The sequence below is a fragment of the Coloeus monedula genome, assembly GCF_965178545.1.
Source record: "Coloeus monedula genome assembly, chromosome: Z".
Lineage (NCBI taxonomy): Eukaryota > Metazoa > Chordata > Aves > Passeriformes > Corvidae > Coloeus > Coloeus monedula.
In genome coordinates, this window is record NC_138822.1 from 35,468,948 (window position 1) to 35,485,862 (window position 16,915).

Genomic DNA, 16,915 nt, shown 5'->3' on the forward strand with positions numbered 1-16,915 from the left:
TCACAACCATGTCCTTGGGCTAGTAACAGAAAATGATGCCCATATAAACTTGCTGCAAGTGTCTGTGGTGACATGCATGTACTTCAGTCTGCCAAATTCAGGAACATGGGTCACTTCCATTTGCCATATTTTGTTCGAGCCTGAGCCTCGGGCATTAACCCCAATACCGAGGCCCGGACCATGATGGCTACGTGTAGGACATGCCCGTATTATTCTCCTAGCTTCCTCCATAGTAACGTCAAACTGTCTATGAAGGCCTCTGGCATTCTGGTGGAATTTGCTATGGGCTTCTTGTGCCTTTGCAAACTCACTCAGTGCTACTGTCATTGAGACTAACTGATCTGCATAAGCATTCCCTTTGCCCAGGTCCTCTGTCCATTTGTGACTCCTGATGTGTATTATAGCATAGGCACACGTTCTCTGACCAATGGCTGATTGGAGCTGACGCAGCAGCTCAAATAAGCGCTTGTTGCTTATGTTCCTTATCCTAGCATCCTCTGTTCGTTCTACGATGCCAGCAACGTATAAAGAGTCTGACACTACATTGAGCTTAACAGTCAACCACTGCTTAAATGCCCAGACCACTGCAGCTAATTCAAGGGTCTGCAAAGAGTCTCCAGGTTCAGCCTCTAGTATCTGATGGCACCATTGACCTTGAACCTGCCACGTCGCAGCTGCTCGCCAAGACTTCTTTCCGGCGTCGGTGAACACTGTTACTGCTCCTTGTAGTGGTTGTTTACTTCTTTTAGGGATCTGAATCCACGTATGCTGAGCCATCCATTTCAGTATGGGGGCTTTAAGCGGCTGTACTTCAATTTGCTGGGCATTGCTTAGCAGGCTGATTTGTAGAGCTTGAGAGTGTTGCAAGTACCAATCGAGCTCATCTCGTTTCATTGGCAAATAAATTGTTCCTGGCTCTTGTCCAGTGACTTGTATTATGTGGTTGCGGCCTTTCTGTACTAATTCTGCTACATTGTCGATTTTTTATTGCAATGTTATTTGGGGCTGTAGGCTTGTAAACATCCATTCCAGGACCCTAACTTGCTCCCCCTTTTTCTTTTTGCACTGAGTCAGTGCACCTTTGACTCTCTCTGTGGAGGACAGTAAAATTGACTGGGAGATCAGCATCCATACGATCAACTGCTCTATCTGCAATAACAGTACTGATACGCTGGATAGTATCGATTTGTTCTGATGTGGGCTGAACTGGCAAAGAGGGATCAGTCCCTCTCAGCAGAGGTCTCAGTATCTCTAGGTCTTCATTACTGATGCCTATAACTGGCCGTAACCACTGCAAGTCACCCATGAGTTTTTGTGCATCTTGCAGGGTCTTAATATTAGTTTGAATGGTTAATTTTTGTGGCTTGATTTGTGCTTCGGTAATGCTCCACCCTAAATACTTCCGAAGAGGTGTACACTGAACTTTTTCTGGTGCAACAATCAAGCCATACTGTTTTAGCTGATTAGTAAGCAAAAGTTCGTGTTGGGGGGTAATTGGGTCTGGCTGAGCGACAAGGATGTCATCCATGTAATGATAAATAATAGTTTTTGGCCACTGTGTCCGAACTGGCTTTAATGCAGCATCAACATACATTTGACACAAGGTGGGGCTGTTTTTCATCCCTTGTGGAAGCACTGTCCACTCATATCGAGACGCAGGTCCTTCCCTGTTTATAGCAGGGAGGGTGAAGGCAAAACGAGGCATGTCATTAGGATACAACGGCAAAGTAAAAAAGCAGTCTTTTAAATCTACTATTAACAAATGCCAGTTCTCGGGCACAACTGCGGGGTTGGGAAGACCAGGTTGCAGGGCTCCCATGGCTTGCATTTGAGCATTAATGGCACGCAAATCATGCAATAATCGATACTTTCCTGATTTCTTTTTGATCACAAAGATAGGAGTATTCCATGGACTCGTAGATGGTTGCAAATGTCCTTGGCTTAGTTGTTCATGCACTAATGCATGGGCTTGTTGCAGACTTTCCCACTTCTCGGTGCTTCTGCTCCTTTCAGTGGGGTGAGGGCTGTAAAAGCTTGGTTTTGGGCTTGCACTGGATCTTTCCCTGACTCTAACAGCTTCCACAAGCATTGCGTGTGGCCCTACTGGTACTCGGCTCATTCTGTCTAAGATCAGTTCTACTGGTGCGTCTGCTGGCAATGTAACTACTATGGATCGGGTGGCAGAGTTACAGTTTTCTATTATGCACTGTCTTAACAATGCTCCTTTCATCCATTCTTGTACATCAGAATTGTTTATAGCATTAGTAACTATCAACAAAGCTTGCAAATGACTCGTCCCTTCCTTGCTTGATCGATAGGTGGGAGGGCTGAGGGGGTGTTGTTTTTATATAGGACATAGCTTGCTGTGCAAGTCGCATAGCTTCCAATAATCTTTCTGGCCCCACTTGTACTTGCATTTCAACTCTGGCAAACTGCCCAACACCCATAAGCTGCTCCACTGTGACCCCATTTAAAGGGTCTTGGTGGGTCACGGGGCGTGCTAGCAGAGGCATCACAAAGCCGATTCCAATGTACCTGCCACAACATTAATCGTGACGGAGTCATAATCATTCTGACAATAGTTTTAATATCTTCTGGGCAAAGAATCCCACTTCCCCATACATAGTTTAATATTTGCTTAGCTGGTTCACTGTGCAGCCCTGACTCACTGACTGTGCCTCGTAGCTGAGTTAACAACTTCCAGTCCACGAGATTATACTCTCCTGCTATACCTTCTCTATCCATCTGATAAATGACGGGGAAAGCTAAAGGATCTCTGATAGATTCTACGAGTTCATAGTCTTTATGCTCAAGAGCTGCTTTTGCTATGTTCCTCCAATTAACTCGATTTACTCTTGTACTTGGGATTTGGCATGCCTTAATTTTTCCTTTGCTACCAATGCTGTTAGTAGTAACAAGACTTTTATGGTATCTGGTTGCTTCCTGCTCTAGTTCTTCTTCCTCACTTTCTGATAGCTCACTTTCCTCCTCCAAGGGAGGAGCAGTGGGCTTGGGTTTGGACCCTTCCCCTGTTGTTCCCCTTGATATCTCAGCTTTCTCTGTAGGAGGTCGAACAACTATAGTGTTCATTGTTGGAGGCACGGGGACATAATCACTTCCTAATTACATCATACCAGGTGGGGTGTCTTTCCCTTCTACGTGGGCAGTTGCAACTGCTGCTGCCTGTTTTTCAACATGATACTGCTTAAGGCAATTAGTTACTGCTCTCCATGGCTTCATTAACTTTTTAGCTTCTTTATTATTGTCTATAACTAGATTCCATAAACAAGCACCATATTCTTGCCATTGGTGTTTGTGAAAAAATGATCCTGGGTCCTTAAAGAACCCTTGCTTTTTTCCGAACGCCACTAACCCATTTAAATCCTTACAAAGGTTTATCTCTTTAACTCCCCGCTTTTCTAAAAAGCGTAAAAATAAATCAAGGGCCACCTCTGTTTCCATACCTGTGTCCTAACACTTTCCCTGTCGACAGGAGTTGTGCAGCCTTTTCAGGTTAGCCCTTGTCAGCCAGACGACGGACCCCTCTGTAGGTTAGTCCAGGCACAGATCAGACGCTTGCCTGCAGCTGCCGATCTTCTGCCCTCTGGTGCTTCTCCAGTCTCTTGCTTCAGTCAGTGAGAATGAGATAAGAGCCGTCCCTGTTCGGGCGCCATGATGTTGACTCCAGCAAGGGAAGACATGCAGACAATCAGTGTGATTGATAATGCAAGCTTCAGTTTATTGAAATTCAGGCTTTGCTTTTATACACTCAAATATGCATACTTGTCACTTCTCTATTGACGCTGGGTAAAAAGCTACATTTTGCACGTATTGCTAATGTTGCGATTTTGGGAAATCAGGGTTCTTCCTCATCTCTCATGGTCAGTACATCTTGTCAGCACATCCTGTTGTTTATCTATAACAGGATTGTCAAGAACACTGTGTTTGTGTCCCTGCCTTCTTTCTTTATTCTCATGATTTCTGTTCTCATGATTTCCTTTTTTTTGCACTTAGCACGAGGCCTGCTTATGTCAAGCTAAAAAGGTGTTTGCTTGTACAGCTCTTCCAGGGACCCGTGTCCCTGATCCTCTAACCATTCCTCAATGGTCACTGACATGAGAATGATTGGGTGGACAGAAGAGGCTGCTTGTGTGATGATCATCTTGGTTGGCTGAGTAGTTTTCGCACAGTAAAGCAACGATTCATTGTTTTTGGTGCAATTAGTTAAATCACACTGAAAAATAGTGTAGAAGCATTAATCTTGAAAACATACATGAAAAAATGTTTCAGAATTACCAGTTAATGACTTAAGTTTAATATTTATTACTTATTTGTAGTTATCTTATAGCCAGTATCCTTGATTTGCTGAACTAAGACACATTTCAGAAGATGTTTTTGAACAATAGTAGATGTACCGTATTTTTTCTGTCTTTGTAGTATGACTAGCAATGAACAGGACTCTTCATACTTTACGAAGTATGTCTTTGTGAACTGGTAAAATTAAGATCTAGTTAGTGTCGCCATTTCCCTTTCTGTCTTAACTTTTTGCTTTTTATTTGCTTGTTATCTAAGAAACACTCTTTTTGCATCTTAGTGATTTACCATTTAATGTCCATTGCATTTGCTTTGAAGGTGTCTGGACTGGACCTTAATATGTGAGAAGTCAAACAAATGTTAGTGGCTGTTTGGTAACGTGGCTAAAAGAAAGCTGGACACAAGCTGAAGATATTTTTATAAAAGCTTTTAACTGCTCAAATTCTCGTATAAACTAGCTGTTGAGACTAAGAGTGAATTTTTTTTCTCTGACTTGGTCATTTGAATTTGAGAGCTTTTTGTTTAATGTAGAGTAGACCGAGAATCCAGCAAGATTCATGTCGTTCACCATGCAGGGCAGGTGCACATGTGCTAAGCTCAGTTTCTAAAAAATTGTGTTAGGAATCAAGCCTGAACTGTCTTGAGAGTGACTTTGGGACTCCTAATGTGTGATGGTACAAAGGGTCATCTGTCTCCATTCCTCAGTGCTTGTCTTAGCTGTGAGGAACAAGCAATTGCAACAGTGGGAAGAAGTAAAGGATTGAGTAGCAGATGTTACCACACAACCCAAGTGAAGACTATAATGAAAAGCAGTAACTTGCATTGAATGTATTGTATTGCTTTGTAATTTTAGATGAGCTAAATAAATAGCTGTAGTCCAGTTAAACTGTGCACTGTCTTTCCAAAAGACTTACTGAGAGCTTGGTTCACTTTTGTATTTTTGTAATATTGACATGTTTATGTGTAAAAATGGAAGCATGTGGCTCCATATTGTTATTAACTTCTACTTTTGAAGAAGTAACATTTTAGGAGGAGCACCAGTTCAATTAGAGTCAAGTAAAGTAAAGCACAGTATCTAGTTTTGAGGTTTTTTTGTTAGACATAAACAGTATCTGTTCATGTTTTGCTTTATGGAGTTGTGTATTTAAAGACATACAATACAGTATCTAATGCTATACAAAGCATTTTTCTCTGATAGAGTGTGAAGGATGGCAAATGTAGTTTAGATTGGTATGGATACATGGGTGCATGTGTAATATGGCGTGAAAAATGGTCACAAACACTTTGGAAGTACAAATGGAGAGAAACAAAATGCATTTTTATGAGACGGCAAAATTCTGATTAAAACTGCAAACATTGAGCGTAGTAAGCTGAAAGTCTGTTTAATACCATTTGGAGTGGGTTGTTAGTATGCATGTGTTTTGCACTGACTTCTGTAATGGTCTTCCTTCTATGCAGGTGTTTCAGTTGTAATAGAGTAGAATTGTAATGTGTGCACAAATAACAACTTGAGGTACGGGGATGTTTATTGCTTGTTTTTCTGAGTGAGTTTTCAGGGCTGATGAATGAAATGTGTTTGCAGTGTAGTAAAAGGCTCTATGTTTACTTAATTTAACAGTGTGGATTTGGATTATTTTATACAACTGAATATACATTTTCTTCTTTTCTGAACCATATTTTTTTTATAGAGAAGAATCAATCCGGTGTTATTGCAACAGTAAACTGAAACAAAAGCCTTTTATATCACATATTAAAGCAGTTAAAGTCAATAATAAATCCTAATTAAAACATACAGTAAATCCATGAAGTGCAGTAAATATGTTAATAACAAAGAGAAGCAGAAATGAAACAGCTTTTCAATAGTTTTCTATTTTTTGGCTGCAGTAAGCATTAAAATAACATGTTCTTTTGTATTTTTGCTGAATCGTTGCAGATAGCATGCGGAATTTAAAAAAAATGAGATTATTGTAAGAACAGTGGGGTTCTAAGATATGCACAGTTCTTTAAATTAAAGAAAATCTATTTCTTTAATAATTTAAAACTCTTAATTGTAATGATTCTACAAGGGCAAGTAACCCTTTTATTCCACAGCTTTTGCTTATAGGAAAAAAGAGATGTTTAATGCTCATATTTTTCTGTTAAACCCCTGTGTCTTGTGAAGCATAATGAAATTCAATGAAGTTAAACTTGTATAAATGAGACTTACTTTACATTTTTTCATTTCATTTAGAAAAATAAAGTATGTGTGTCTTTTTTAATTGTGGTGATGTAGTAATATCAAATATTGTCAATGTACGTGACTTTAAATAGTGAATGTAACATTTTTGAACTACATAATATAATGTTTAAACTAGAAATAAGCTAATTTTTTTCCTCAAACTCCTGCCCTCCCAAAACCCAATGTCTGTATTTTTTCCTTAGATGTTGGTATGCTTTTTTTCTGTGTAATGTTTCAGTCTTTAATCTTTTTGGCTTCTGTATTATTAGATATTTATCACACATGAATGATGGTTTTTGTATTAATTATGTCTTTAAGCATTTAATCCTTTTCTTTATGTGAATTATAGGTACGCTATTCCTCCAGAGCATGGGAAACGGCTTGAAAGACTAGCTCAAGGTAGTATTTTCAATATTTCCATATGTATGATGTTTGAAGGACAAATCTTCAGGAAAGTGAGAAACATTGTTCTTGACTCACCTACTGTTTTATTACTTAATGTTTGTGACTTTTATGTGTCTACGTTATTATTGCTCTGAGGAATTAAATTTTTAATTAATTTAAAATTTTTAATTAATAATTAAATTTTTGTTTTCTTTTTCTTCTTCCTTCTATTAGAACTTTATTTTGTACCGGCATTTTTAGCTTAGTGAAACTTACAAAAATGAGGCTTAGTATTTTGTTGTTCATTAGATTTTCATTGTTAGTGTCTTTGTCTCCTTTGTGCCCTTGCTTTTTCTTGTCCTAGCTTCTTTTCATAAGCAACTTTTTGAGTCTTAACTTCTTACCCAAATTTGACACAGAGATACAAATGTTGAAGACAGATGAGTCTCCAAAAGTTTCATCGAAGTTGATGGTTGGGTAGAGGATGGAGTCCTGGTTAGTACCTCTGTGAAAGAGTAAGCAGACAAAATGTAGAAACACTAGGTCTTATTTGTGAACAGCTTGCTGACTACTGAACAGGCATATAGATCCACTTTAGCTAAAGCAGGTATTGGCTTTTATCATTTAGAGATGGCAGAAACGTTTGGGAGAAGGAGCAGAGATAACGGTTGTAAGGTTGAGGTCTAAGGGATAAACATCACTAGTCTGTAGAAAGATTCTCACTCAGTAGTTTGTTTTATTTTCAGTAATACTGCATCTCTATTTTTGTTTCTAAATTAGGAGTGCAAATTATGAACATGGGAATATTTAGGGATGTTTCTTGGCCTGGCAGCTCATGTTTTATAGCTTGCTATTAAGTATTAAAGGAATTATGGAATGGAGTGTTTAATGAAATGGAATTAGAGGGAAGGAATGCTATTGAAAGTTCATATTTACGTCTTGTGTATCAGGACAAAATTCTGAAAATTTGTGTACATTTTGTTTTCACACCCATTTTTTTTTTCTTACTATATAGGTGCATGACTCCTTTTCTGAGCTATAATAAAACTGTTGCTGAGAACAGTAGGAAGGCATTTAAAGATGTGAAAGTAAAGACCTGTGAATTTCCAGTCCTAAAAGCATGTCTCAGGAGAACAGATTTCAACCTGGATAATTACATTTCCTATTCCTAAATTTTGTCATAGTTTTGTTTGAGAAAGTTACCACTCATTTTCTTTGCTTTGCAGTTTCCTCTTCAAGTGCAAAGTATAGACCTTTATACACTTTGTTTGGTTTTCACTGGTAAACAAATTGGAACATGTAGGCTGGGCAATGGACTTCGACTTAGCATGATACAATAATTTAGTTTTACAAGAAATGATAGGAGTAAAAGAAGTAGAGAATTGGAAAAATTTCAGAGAGGGACACTAGGACTGATGAAAAAATTGCCTTTTCCTTTTCATAATTGCTAGTAAGCTCTAACTTCCAAATGAGAAGGAATGTAAATAAAGGGAAGGGGGTATAGTAAAGATCTGTGATGACTGGGCAAAGTGGGCCAAAAGGTTATTGTTCATTGAGTTTTCCAGTGTATGTAGAGACTCCAAGTGAAGTGTCTTGGCAGGTTCAAAGTAAGCCTAAGGAGATGGTATATTTCACAGTAGGCATTTCGTACTCTCCTTGGTGGATTCTAAAATTTTCATGGATTCTGAGGGAGATTGGAACACAGCGGCACAGAAATCTGTTGGAGGAGCATAGGAACTGCCCCTGGCTTTGGAAGCCTTGGAGCAGCAACTATTTGCTACTAGATTAGTTAGAGGAAGCCAACTTTTCATGCTGTATATAAACGCTTCTCTGTACACAGTTCTGACATTTGATGGGAGCAACATCTTTGGGTAGATAGACTTTTCATGTGATTTTATGGCTGCTCTGGCATTTGTTATAGATTTCATATTGCTTGATAACAGCTGTGCAGTGTTCTTCATTCAAGTTTAAGTGTCCTGTAGTTGAGTATGCATCGAATTTTTCTTTATTTTCAGTGAGAGAAGGGGATGGGCAGCTTCAGTTACACTGGTTCACCCATTTCTAAAAATAAAGTGGTATTGAGGCATGGCGTTATTTGTTGCAGACAAAAAAAAGCTCTTTCAGATTTTTGTTTGAAATACCTTGGTTTCTGGAGATAGTAGAGTAACGTATACAAATTCAGGAAGTAGGTAGCTTTTGGTGATACATGTTTTGCTACATGAAAAAAGAAAGTGTTATGTTAGAAAACTGGCCTGAAGGTGCAGAGCCCTCTTACTGCTGATGGTGGCGTAGTACAGTAATAGAAATGGGACATTAAGCATCAGAGAAATGGAAATCTCCAAGCCCACTGTTTTTCAGAAACCAGTAGGTTCTACTGGGGAGCAGGGTCTTGATGTCTGAGTGCTAGTCAGAATTGGGCACATCTGCACAGTGTAAATTGTTCACTGCTGCTCTTAATTATGTAAGTTATAAAGAACTGTGGGGTGAATGTAAAACTTCCTTGATGAATCATGTTTATGATAATTATTTAATTATTTTTATTTCAGTACTATGTTTTGAATAGAAAATAGCAAATAAACCATAGAATCAGATACTGAACAGAGATGATAAAATTTCAAATAGTGTTTATTCTATTACATTTAGTGAATGAAACTGTATTTCTGTAGGAAAACTAGGTACTTGTACAGAGATTATTATTGTAGCAGCAATATAAGATAGATGAGTTAGGAAATACTCTCTGTGAAGCTAAGTTTTTAATATTTGATTTTAATGTAGTCTGGGATATTTTTCTGTGAGTAGATTCTTTTCATGATATTTTTGGTCCAGCTACTAGCTGCGAATGGAGTGTAGAAGATGATGCTGTAGTACTTAACGATAAAGATAATGGACCTTTTTTTTTAAACTGAAAATTACCATTTCTTACTGTTTCCATGCTGTGATCTTCTACTTTGCAACTGGTGCCTTCTAAAATGCAGCCTGTTTCACAGTAAGGTATCTTACAAAGGTGAAAGTATAAAGGAAGCTGCACGCCTGCAAGTCACTTAAGAGAAAACATTAATAAAACATAGTGTAAATGAGACCTTTGTACTTAATAGCATGTGTAGTGAAAATATTTTTGCATGAGTGCAACATTTGAAGGCAAGAAAAGGTAGTTTGTTCAAGAAGGTTAGCTCTGATGGCCAGATGCCTCCTGAATTAATTGAATGAATTGAATAATTAAAATAATAAAATAATACATTACATGTGACAGGTTGTCTAAGTCAAGGCAGCAGTTGATAAAATTAAAGGAAGGCTAGAATATTTTCCATTATCTTGTCTGCACATCACAATTACAACACATGCCTTTTGTGCATGAATGCTTTCATTTTTGCTTTCCATTGAAATCTTGATTGACTGTGGCGCCTACAAATGCTTTGTCTGAAAAACATTAGACTTGCATCTAATAAAGACAACAGTTTGATTTTGCCCTTCAGCTGCTTTCTCATTTATGTAGATTTTTTTTAAATTTTATGTAGACATAAATGTAATAAAAATCTCAAGTAAGCTGTTAACTGTAATTTTTATATGTGCTGTTATGTTAATCTGTAATACCATGGTATTCTTAAGGATTTTTTGTTTCACAAAATGGGTTAGAAAATAAAGAGAATAGAGGCAGAGTGGCAAATGAGACAGGAAAGATTGAAGGATTTTGAAAATCTTTTAATAGATCATTTGAGTGCAGAAACTCTTTCAGAAGGGAGATGACGTCTATCTGTGATGTTCAGTTATGCTAAAGAAGAAACTAAAGTAAAGTTTAATATATTGTAAGTATGTAGGGTTGTTATACAAAGCTTTGTAGGGCGTATAGTATTAATTACTTCATTTCATGCAGAAGTCATTACCTGTTGTGTATGACAGCAAAATAATTGTTGAAATGAGACTTGAAGTAGAACTTGCGTAACTTCTAAGGCTCTTGAATGAGAAAACATCAGCAGTTGAAGAACTGAAGGTTTTCTCAACTGATATCAGTCAAGTTAGGAAAGTTTTATTTAAGAGATAATAAACTTAAGGCTGGTACGTACATGTTCATCTGGGCATACCTACGGTTGTATTTCATACCACTTGAAAGCCTGTTTGTGGCTTTCGTACTCTGCTTTGTATAGCATACAAATTGCCATTTTTTCTTTGTGATGGTTGTTGTCATGAAAACTTACCCTCCTAATTTCTTTTATGTTCAACACAGAAAGTTAAATCAAACTAGTTCAGGTCATGGGAAAATAATTTAAATAAATTATATCAATTTTGTATTTATACCTACCAAAGCAAAATCTAAAAAGAGAATTACTAGAGAACTCAGTACTTCTTTAATCTCTGCCTTTGTTTCAATAGTACTGATCTGTCACCCCAAGACAGTCCCTTAAATGAAGGTCTGCATAAATATTAAAAAAATAATAACCTAGAGCTTAATTATGTTAATTTGATTTATTTTACGTTCATTAATATTAAATTACATTAAAGAGATTTGCAATTTAGGGTGTTATTTTTCTTACGTTGAAAGTTTTATGATTTTATTTTACTTTTTTCTTTTTTAAAAAAGATTAACTAGAAGTGCAGCACCTTTGAATTTCAGGTGGTCTTGAGTAAGGAAGTGTTGAAAACTATAGGATGTCTAGCTTCATTCATTGCACTAGGCAGGATTTGATTTGAAAGTTCCTTAAGAGTATGATTTTATGTGATGTCATTAAATAATTACTTTATTAGTGACCAAATTGCAATTTCCTTGATCATTCAAGGTACAATATAGCAAACCAATCTGTTCAGTCCAATGGAGTTGAAGAATTATACTTTCAGGAGTAGTACTGTAATTTGTGCATATATGATTTTAGCTGGACAATGTAATTGAAAACACTACAGGCAAGTTCTTAGTAGCACAGAGGAGCATTCCAGGTATCTTGAAAATGCTAAGCAACCAGGGAATGGAACCCAATGCACTTCAGTTTGCCCCAGTGGTAGGTGTGATATTGGTGTGGTCATCTAATATGAGCTGCATGTGATATGTTGGAAGGACACTCTCAGGGTGGAAAGGAAAAATGAGACTGCCAGGTAGCAATGCTCACCGTCCCTCAATAATTTAGAGATTTGGACTTATTTTTTAAAATATGTTCTATATCCCTGAACCATTTCATACATACTTTAAAGACTCAGGGCAGCACTGCCTTCTGTGTGTGAATTCTGTCTTCCTCAGTCACAGAATCACAAAATGTTCTGAGTTGGAAGAGACACACATAAGGATCCACAGCTAGGAATCTGCTGAGTGTCCACTCCTTCCACCTTTCCCCCAAAAATGAGAAGGCTTTGACTTCTATCTAGCATATATTTGGATTATAAACCCTTAAATTCTGTGGAAGCATCATGCTGAGGTGGAATAGCATTGACAAAGGATGTGTCTTCACCAGCCCAATACTGCTGTTAAAGTAGTTTGTTTGTACAAATAGCATTGGTAAGACTAGGTATTTTGGGCTATGTGATCTGTTAAGAGTATATATTTGGTGTTTTCTAAGGGCATGATTTTGGTTGTTAATACAGTCTGAAGCTTTTGCTTTCAAATACTCTCTGCTGTTGCTGCTTGTGTTAGGTAAATCAGGGTTTTAAAAAGCTGAGAGGGACCTTGAGTTTGGTGGATAAAGGTACTCTCAGTGTAGTTGTTTGTACCCAAACATTTGGTCACCAAGTGTTGAATCACATACTTACCATGTAGACTGTTCTAATTCTGCTCTAGCTGTTAAAAATGTCAGTGTTTCTGTAAATCACGGATTGGAGAATTTTCAATTCGATTGTCTTTTTCTCATGGACATAAATCAATGAGCAACCTTATTTCATTTTACCCTGAGTGATTATTTCTCCTTGGCTTCTTGGAAGTAATTGTTTTGAATTCTTATTTTGTTTCTTTGTAATCATTTCCAAGAAGATGAATAGTGTATAGGTCTGCCATGTCTCACGGGATCATCCAAGAAACTGGGATTACATATGAATTCCTACAACATACCTGCTCTTGCAGAACTGATTTACAGTTAATGGGTTAATGTTAATGGATTCAATTAGATTTCACATGTGTCATAAAAGTATGAATGTACTACAGAATTTGAATAGTAGTTACACTCTAGATAGTATTTTTTCTTTTGGATATGGGATTTCACTAAACATGCAGGATTACATGGTAATCCTTGAAACTGGTAATTCTAACATAAGCTTGGTATTTCAGAATGGATCTTAATGTTGTGGGCATATCTTGAATTGGCCTGCATTTAATGTTTTTGTAAGAGTCTTGTAATATTTCTGATGCAAAGCCCTCTATTTGGTACTTTTTACATCTGTTAGCCAGTTCTCCCACAGGGATTTTATTTTCTGAAGAAAAGCTTGTGTGACCTTACATTTAGCCTGGCAGACAAAAGACTTTCTGATAAAGAGAATCTTGTAACGAGGAAATACTACCTTCCTTTCCTTCCTTGTTCATTGAAGGGGAGTTCCTTTGAGAAAATAAGGTGAATGAGGCTGAAAAAGTGTAGACTTTGACAAGTCAAAAAATATGTTATAGTGGTACAGAATGTATAGGCTGCACTTTGATTTCACTGTGAGGGCTCTGTAACCACAGCAGATGTTCTCCTGTAAATTTCTGGAAGTGGATTTTGAGCAGGTTGTGTTCTGCTGCTCTGTGTTACTTGCAACTTTCTTGGAATTCAGCAACAGGCCTGCCTTCTGGTTGGACTTGCCAGAGCTATGTCTGATCTCTTGGAGCTGGAACGGTACAACTTAAGTTTTGGATGTCTGCCCATCGTTTGCTTTTTATCATCTTGTAGTGAGCTAATTAAGCATATTGCAGTAACATAATTTGGTACAAAATTTGTTTTCTCAAGAAAAATTCAGTCAAACTCCTCTGCTTTAATTGATAAAGCTTTTAGCTACTTTTCATACCAGCTCTTCTCTCAAGTCTCAAGTATCACTTTCAATCACATTTTTCACTCTAAGTTCTTGTGTATTTCTACTATTATACTGCTCAGGACTGCAATTTCTTGATGCTCATAAACTGTAGATTCCCAAGTTTTGATTGATATCATTTATGTTATAGGCATTAATTGCGAAAAAAGAGTTGCAATTTTTTTGCTGGAGTTCGCTAATTGTGGGCTAGTTTCTTTTAACTGTCTTTTAGTCAGTGAAGCCACACATTTATAAAACTGTGCCTATCAAATAGTACTTTTTGAAACTTGCAACATTATTTGCAATTCAAAGACAGAGTAAAGAAGTCTGTGCTTGTTGGTGAGAAAAAAATTAAGAATGATGAATTTGAATAAAATTTGGTCTCAGGGCAACTTTACAGGCTTCCTTGTATGCTGACCAGCAGAAGTCTACATTATACCTTTGCTGTTTAAGTGCTGCTTAACCTTATTTCTGAGAAATTAGAAAAATATTACTCTTCCAGTACTGGTGAGTGTGCTAGATTTAATGTACAAAGAATATAACAACTATAATGCGATAACTTTAAAATTGTTCTGGAATTTTAGGGTGGTTAATGAACATAATATGTAAGACTCACCAGAGTGAAGAAATTAAATCTAACATTAGAGAGAAAGCGATATATTACGGAAAATTATTGTTCTTTTTTTTTTCTTCAAGACATTAAAAAAATTCAGATAGTTGATTGAAAGTGATTGTTGTTTTTCTTTTTTGTTTGTTTGTTTGTTTTTTTTTTTAGTAATTGAATAATGAATGTGTTTTTCCAAGAATTAAGCTGCTTCTGTGAATGATGAACTAACGTTTACATGAGAGGACTACACAGCAGATTGTATGAAGTTAGAAAGTTGTATTTTTTACTGTGTAGATTGTGAGTGCTAGGTAAACCTAGTCTTCATGGACTCCTAAATTTATTTACTGCAGTTGATTTTCATGTGTGTAGAGTGAACATTAACATAAAAAAAGCTCCCAGCAACAATGATTTCTCTAAATGGTAAGAAAATACACCTAAATATACAGGTCCAGATTTATTCTAAATTATTTCACTTCTTGACAAACAAGGAAGACCCTGTAGTCCCTGCCCCTGGAAAGCAGTTGAAAAACTTAGGAGGTACATTTGATTTTGTGAAATCTCTCAGAACCTAGGAATGACATGATAAAAAATTCTAAACCAAGTTTAAACACTGTTAAGTTTGAAAAATATTACAAAGATACCATATTTGATTTAATGAAAAGATGTACAGTTTTGCTTTTCTTGCCTTATTAGGGTTCTTTCCAAGCAGCTCTCAAGGATGTGATGCTTTTCTTCGCCACAAGATGACTCTGATTTCTCCCTCAATATTAAAAAAGTATGGAATTCCTTTTGACAAGGTACATTAATGTTTCTTTTTACACTCTACTTTCATGTATTAAATTAGATTGTGTTTAGTATAAACATTGTTATAGTAAAGGTGAGGCAAAAGGGTTTTTTTTGTATTTAGGTAGTGGCTGCATGAAAATATGTGTTAGAACTTCCAATAGTTTTAGCCAGGAATTTTCTGTCATTAAACAGTTGTAGCCATTACCGCCTTTCTGTGATTTTTTTCTAAGGCATTACTAAAATTTCTTATTTTTAGTTTATTTCCATGGTAGCTTAGATGGGATTTTCTGTTGACTGAAACAGTTCTTAACTCACTGCTAATTTAAGTTCTATACCTAATATTTTAACACAAGTGTTTAATTTCTTTATGTCTGTATGTTGCTTTTCTAATGCAGTTAAATGTAACTTTATCTTTATTAGGATCTGAAAGGTTTAAGGTGGAATGAAGTCAGAAGAACTATTACTTAATTTAAAATCTATTTTAAAAGCTGTAACATAGTAGAAAAAGAGTGAATGATTATTCTTGACTGTTAGGTAGTGGTAGAATAAATGATAACAACATGATACAAACAGAAACTGAGAAAGAATAATTGTCTTTGTGGATGAATTTAATACATAGCTGCTTTTAAAAGCATGTAAAGTATTCAGTTTCTTTTGCTTTCTACAAGATTTTCTGTATCATTGTTTTCCACTTTGAACTTCCTATAGGTGCCAGCTAATGAAATATTTTCAATGCATTGTTTTGGGGTTTTTTAAGTGTACTTATTCTATATACACTTTGTAAATTCTAAAATTTTAAATTTTGGAGTTCTGTAAACCTACTTAGAAGACTAGAGCTTGGTTCAGAAGGTCTCCTGCCTGAATATCTGTTTATCTTAACACTGAATTTTCAAATGACTTTTGATCATTAAAGGGCTATGATTCCTGGTTTCCCATTGCACAGATTGTTTTAAATTGTTCAGAAGAACCAAGCAATATACACTTTTTCACAGTTTATTCCCACTGCAGTGTAGTTGCGTAAGCTATCCTTGCCACACACCTTGCTTACTGTTGTGGTTTCTGGTTTTGTCTATGTGCTGGTTATTTATTGATATAATGTGGGCATGTGTGTACAAATTTTGCTTAACAGGTTCCCTGGCCTAAAATATAGGATAATGCAGTGCTTCCTGTCTGGTTTAGTTGGTGTTTTTCTAACAGTATGAAACATAATAATAATAATAATAATAATAATAATAGTAATAATGATGTGAATATTTTCATGTATATTTTTGCCCAGCTGGAAGCTAAACACTAGACAGGGGCTTGCTCACTCCCCATTGGTGGGATGGGGAGAGAATTGGAATGATAAAAGGTAGAAAACTCATAGTTTGAGATAGAGACAGTTTAATAGGGAAAGGCAAAGCTGTGCACTGAAGCCAAGCAAAACAAGGAGTTCGTTCACTACTTCCCATGGGCAGGCAGGTGTTCAGCCATTCCCAGGAAAGCAGGGCCCTGTCATGCATAACGGTGACTTGGCAAGACAAATGTCACCACTCCAAACGATTGCCCTGCCTTCTTTTTATCACGGCTTTATGTACTGAGCAGGATACCAGGGGCTCAGCTGTCCTGGTTGTGTCCCCTCCCAACTTCTTGTGCACCCCCGTCCTTCTCAC

At 36.8% G+C, this 16,915-nt stretch overlaps 1 protein-coding gene across 3 annotated transcripts in view; it reads left to right on the forward strand.

Moving 5' to 3' along the window:
- Positions 1–16,915, forward strand: part of KDM4C (lysine demethylase 4C) — a 252,854-nt gene that overhangs the window by 35,848 nt on the left and 200,091 nt on the right. For all 3 annotated transcript variants that reach the window (XM_082301399.1, XM_082301400.1, XM_082301401.1), the window contains exons 6-7: positions 6,882–6,931; positions 15,171–15,274. In XM_082301399.1, coding sequence (XP_082157525.1) covers positions 6,882–6,931; positions 15,171–15,274 — 154 coding nt within the window. The remainder of the gene's footprint in view (positions 1–6,881; positions 6,932–15,170; positions 15,275–16,915) is intronic.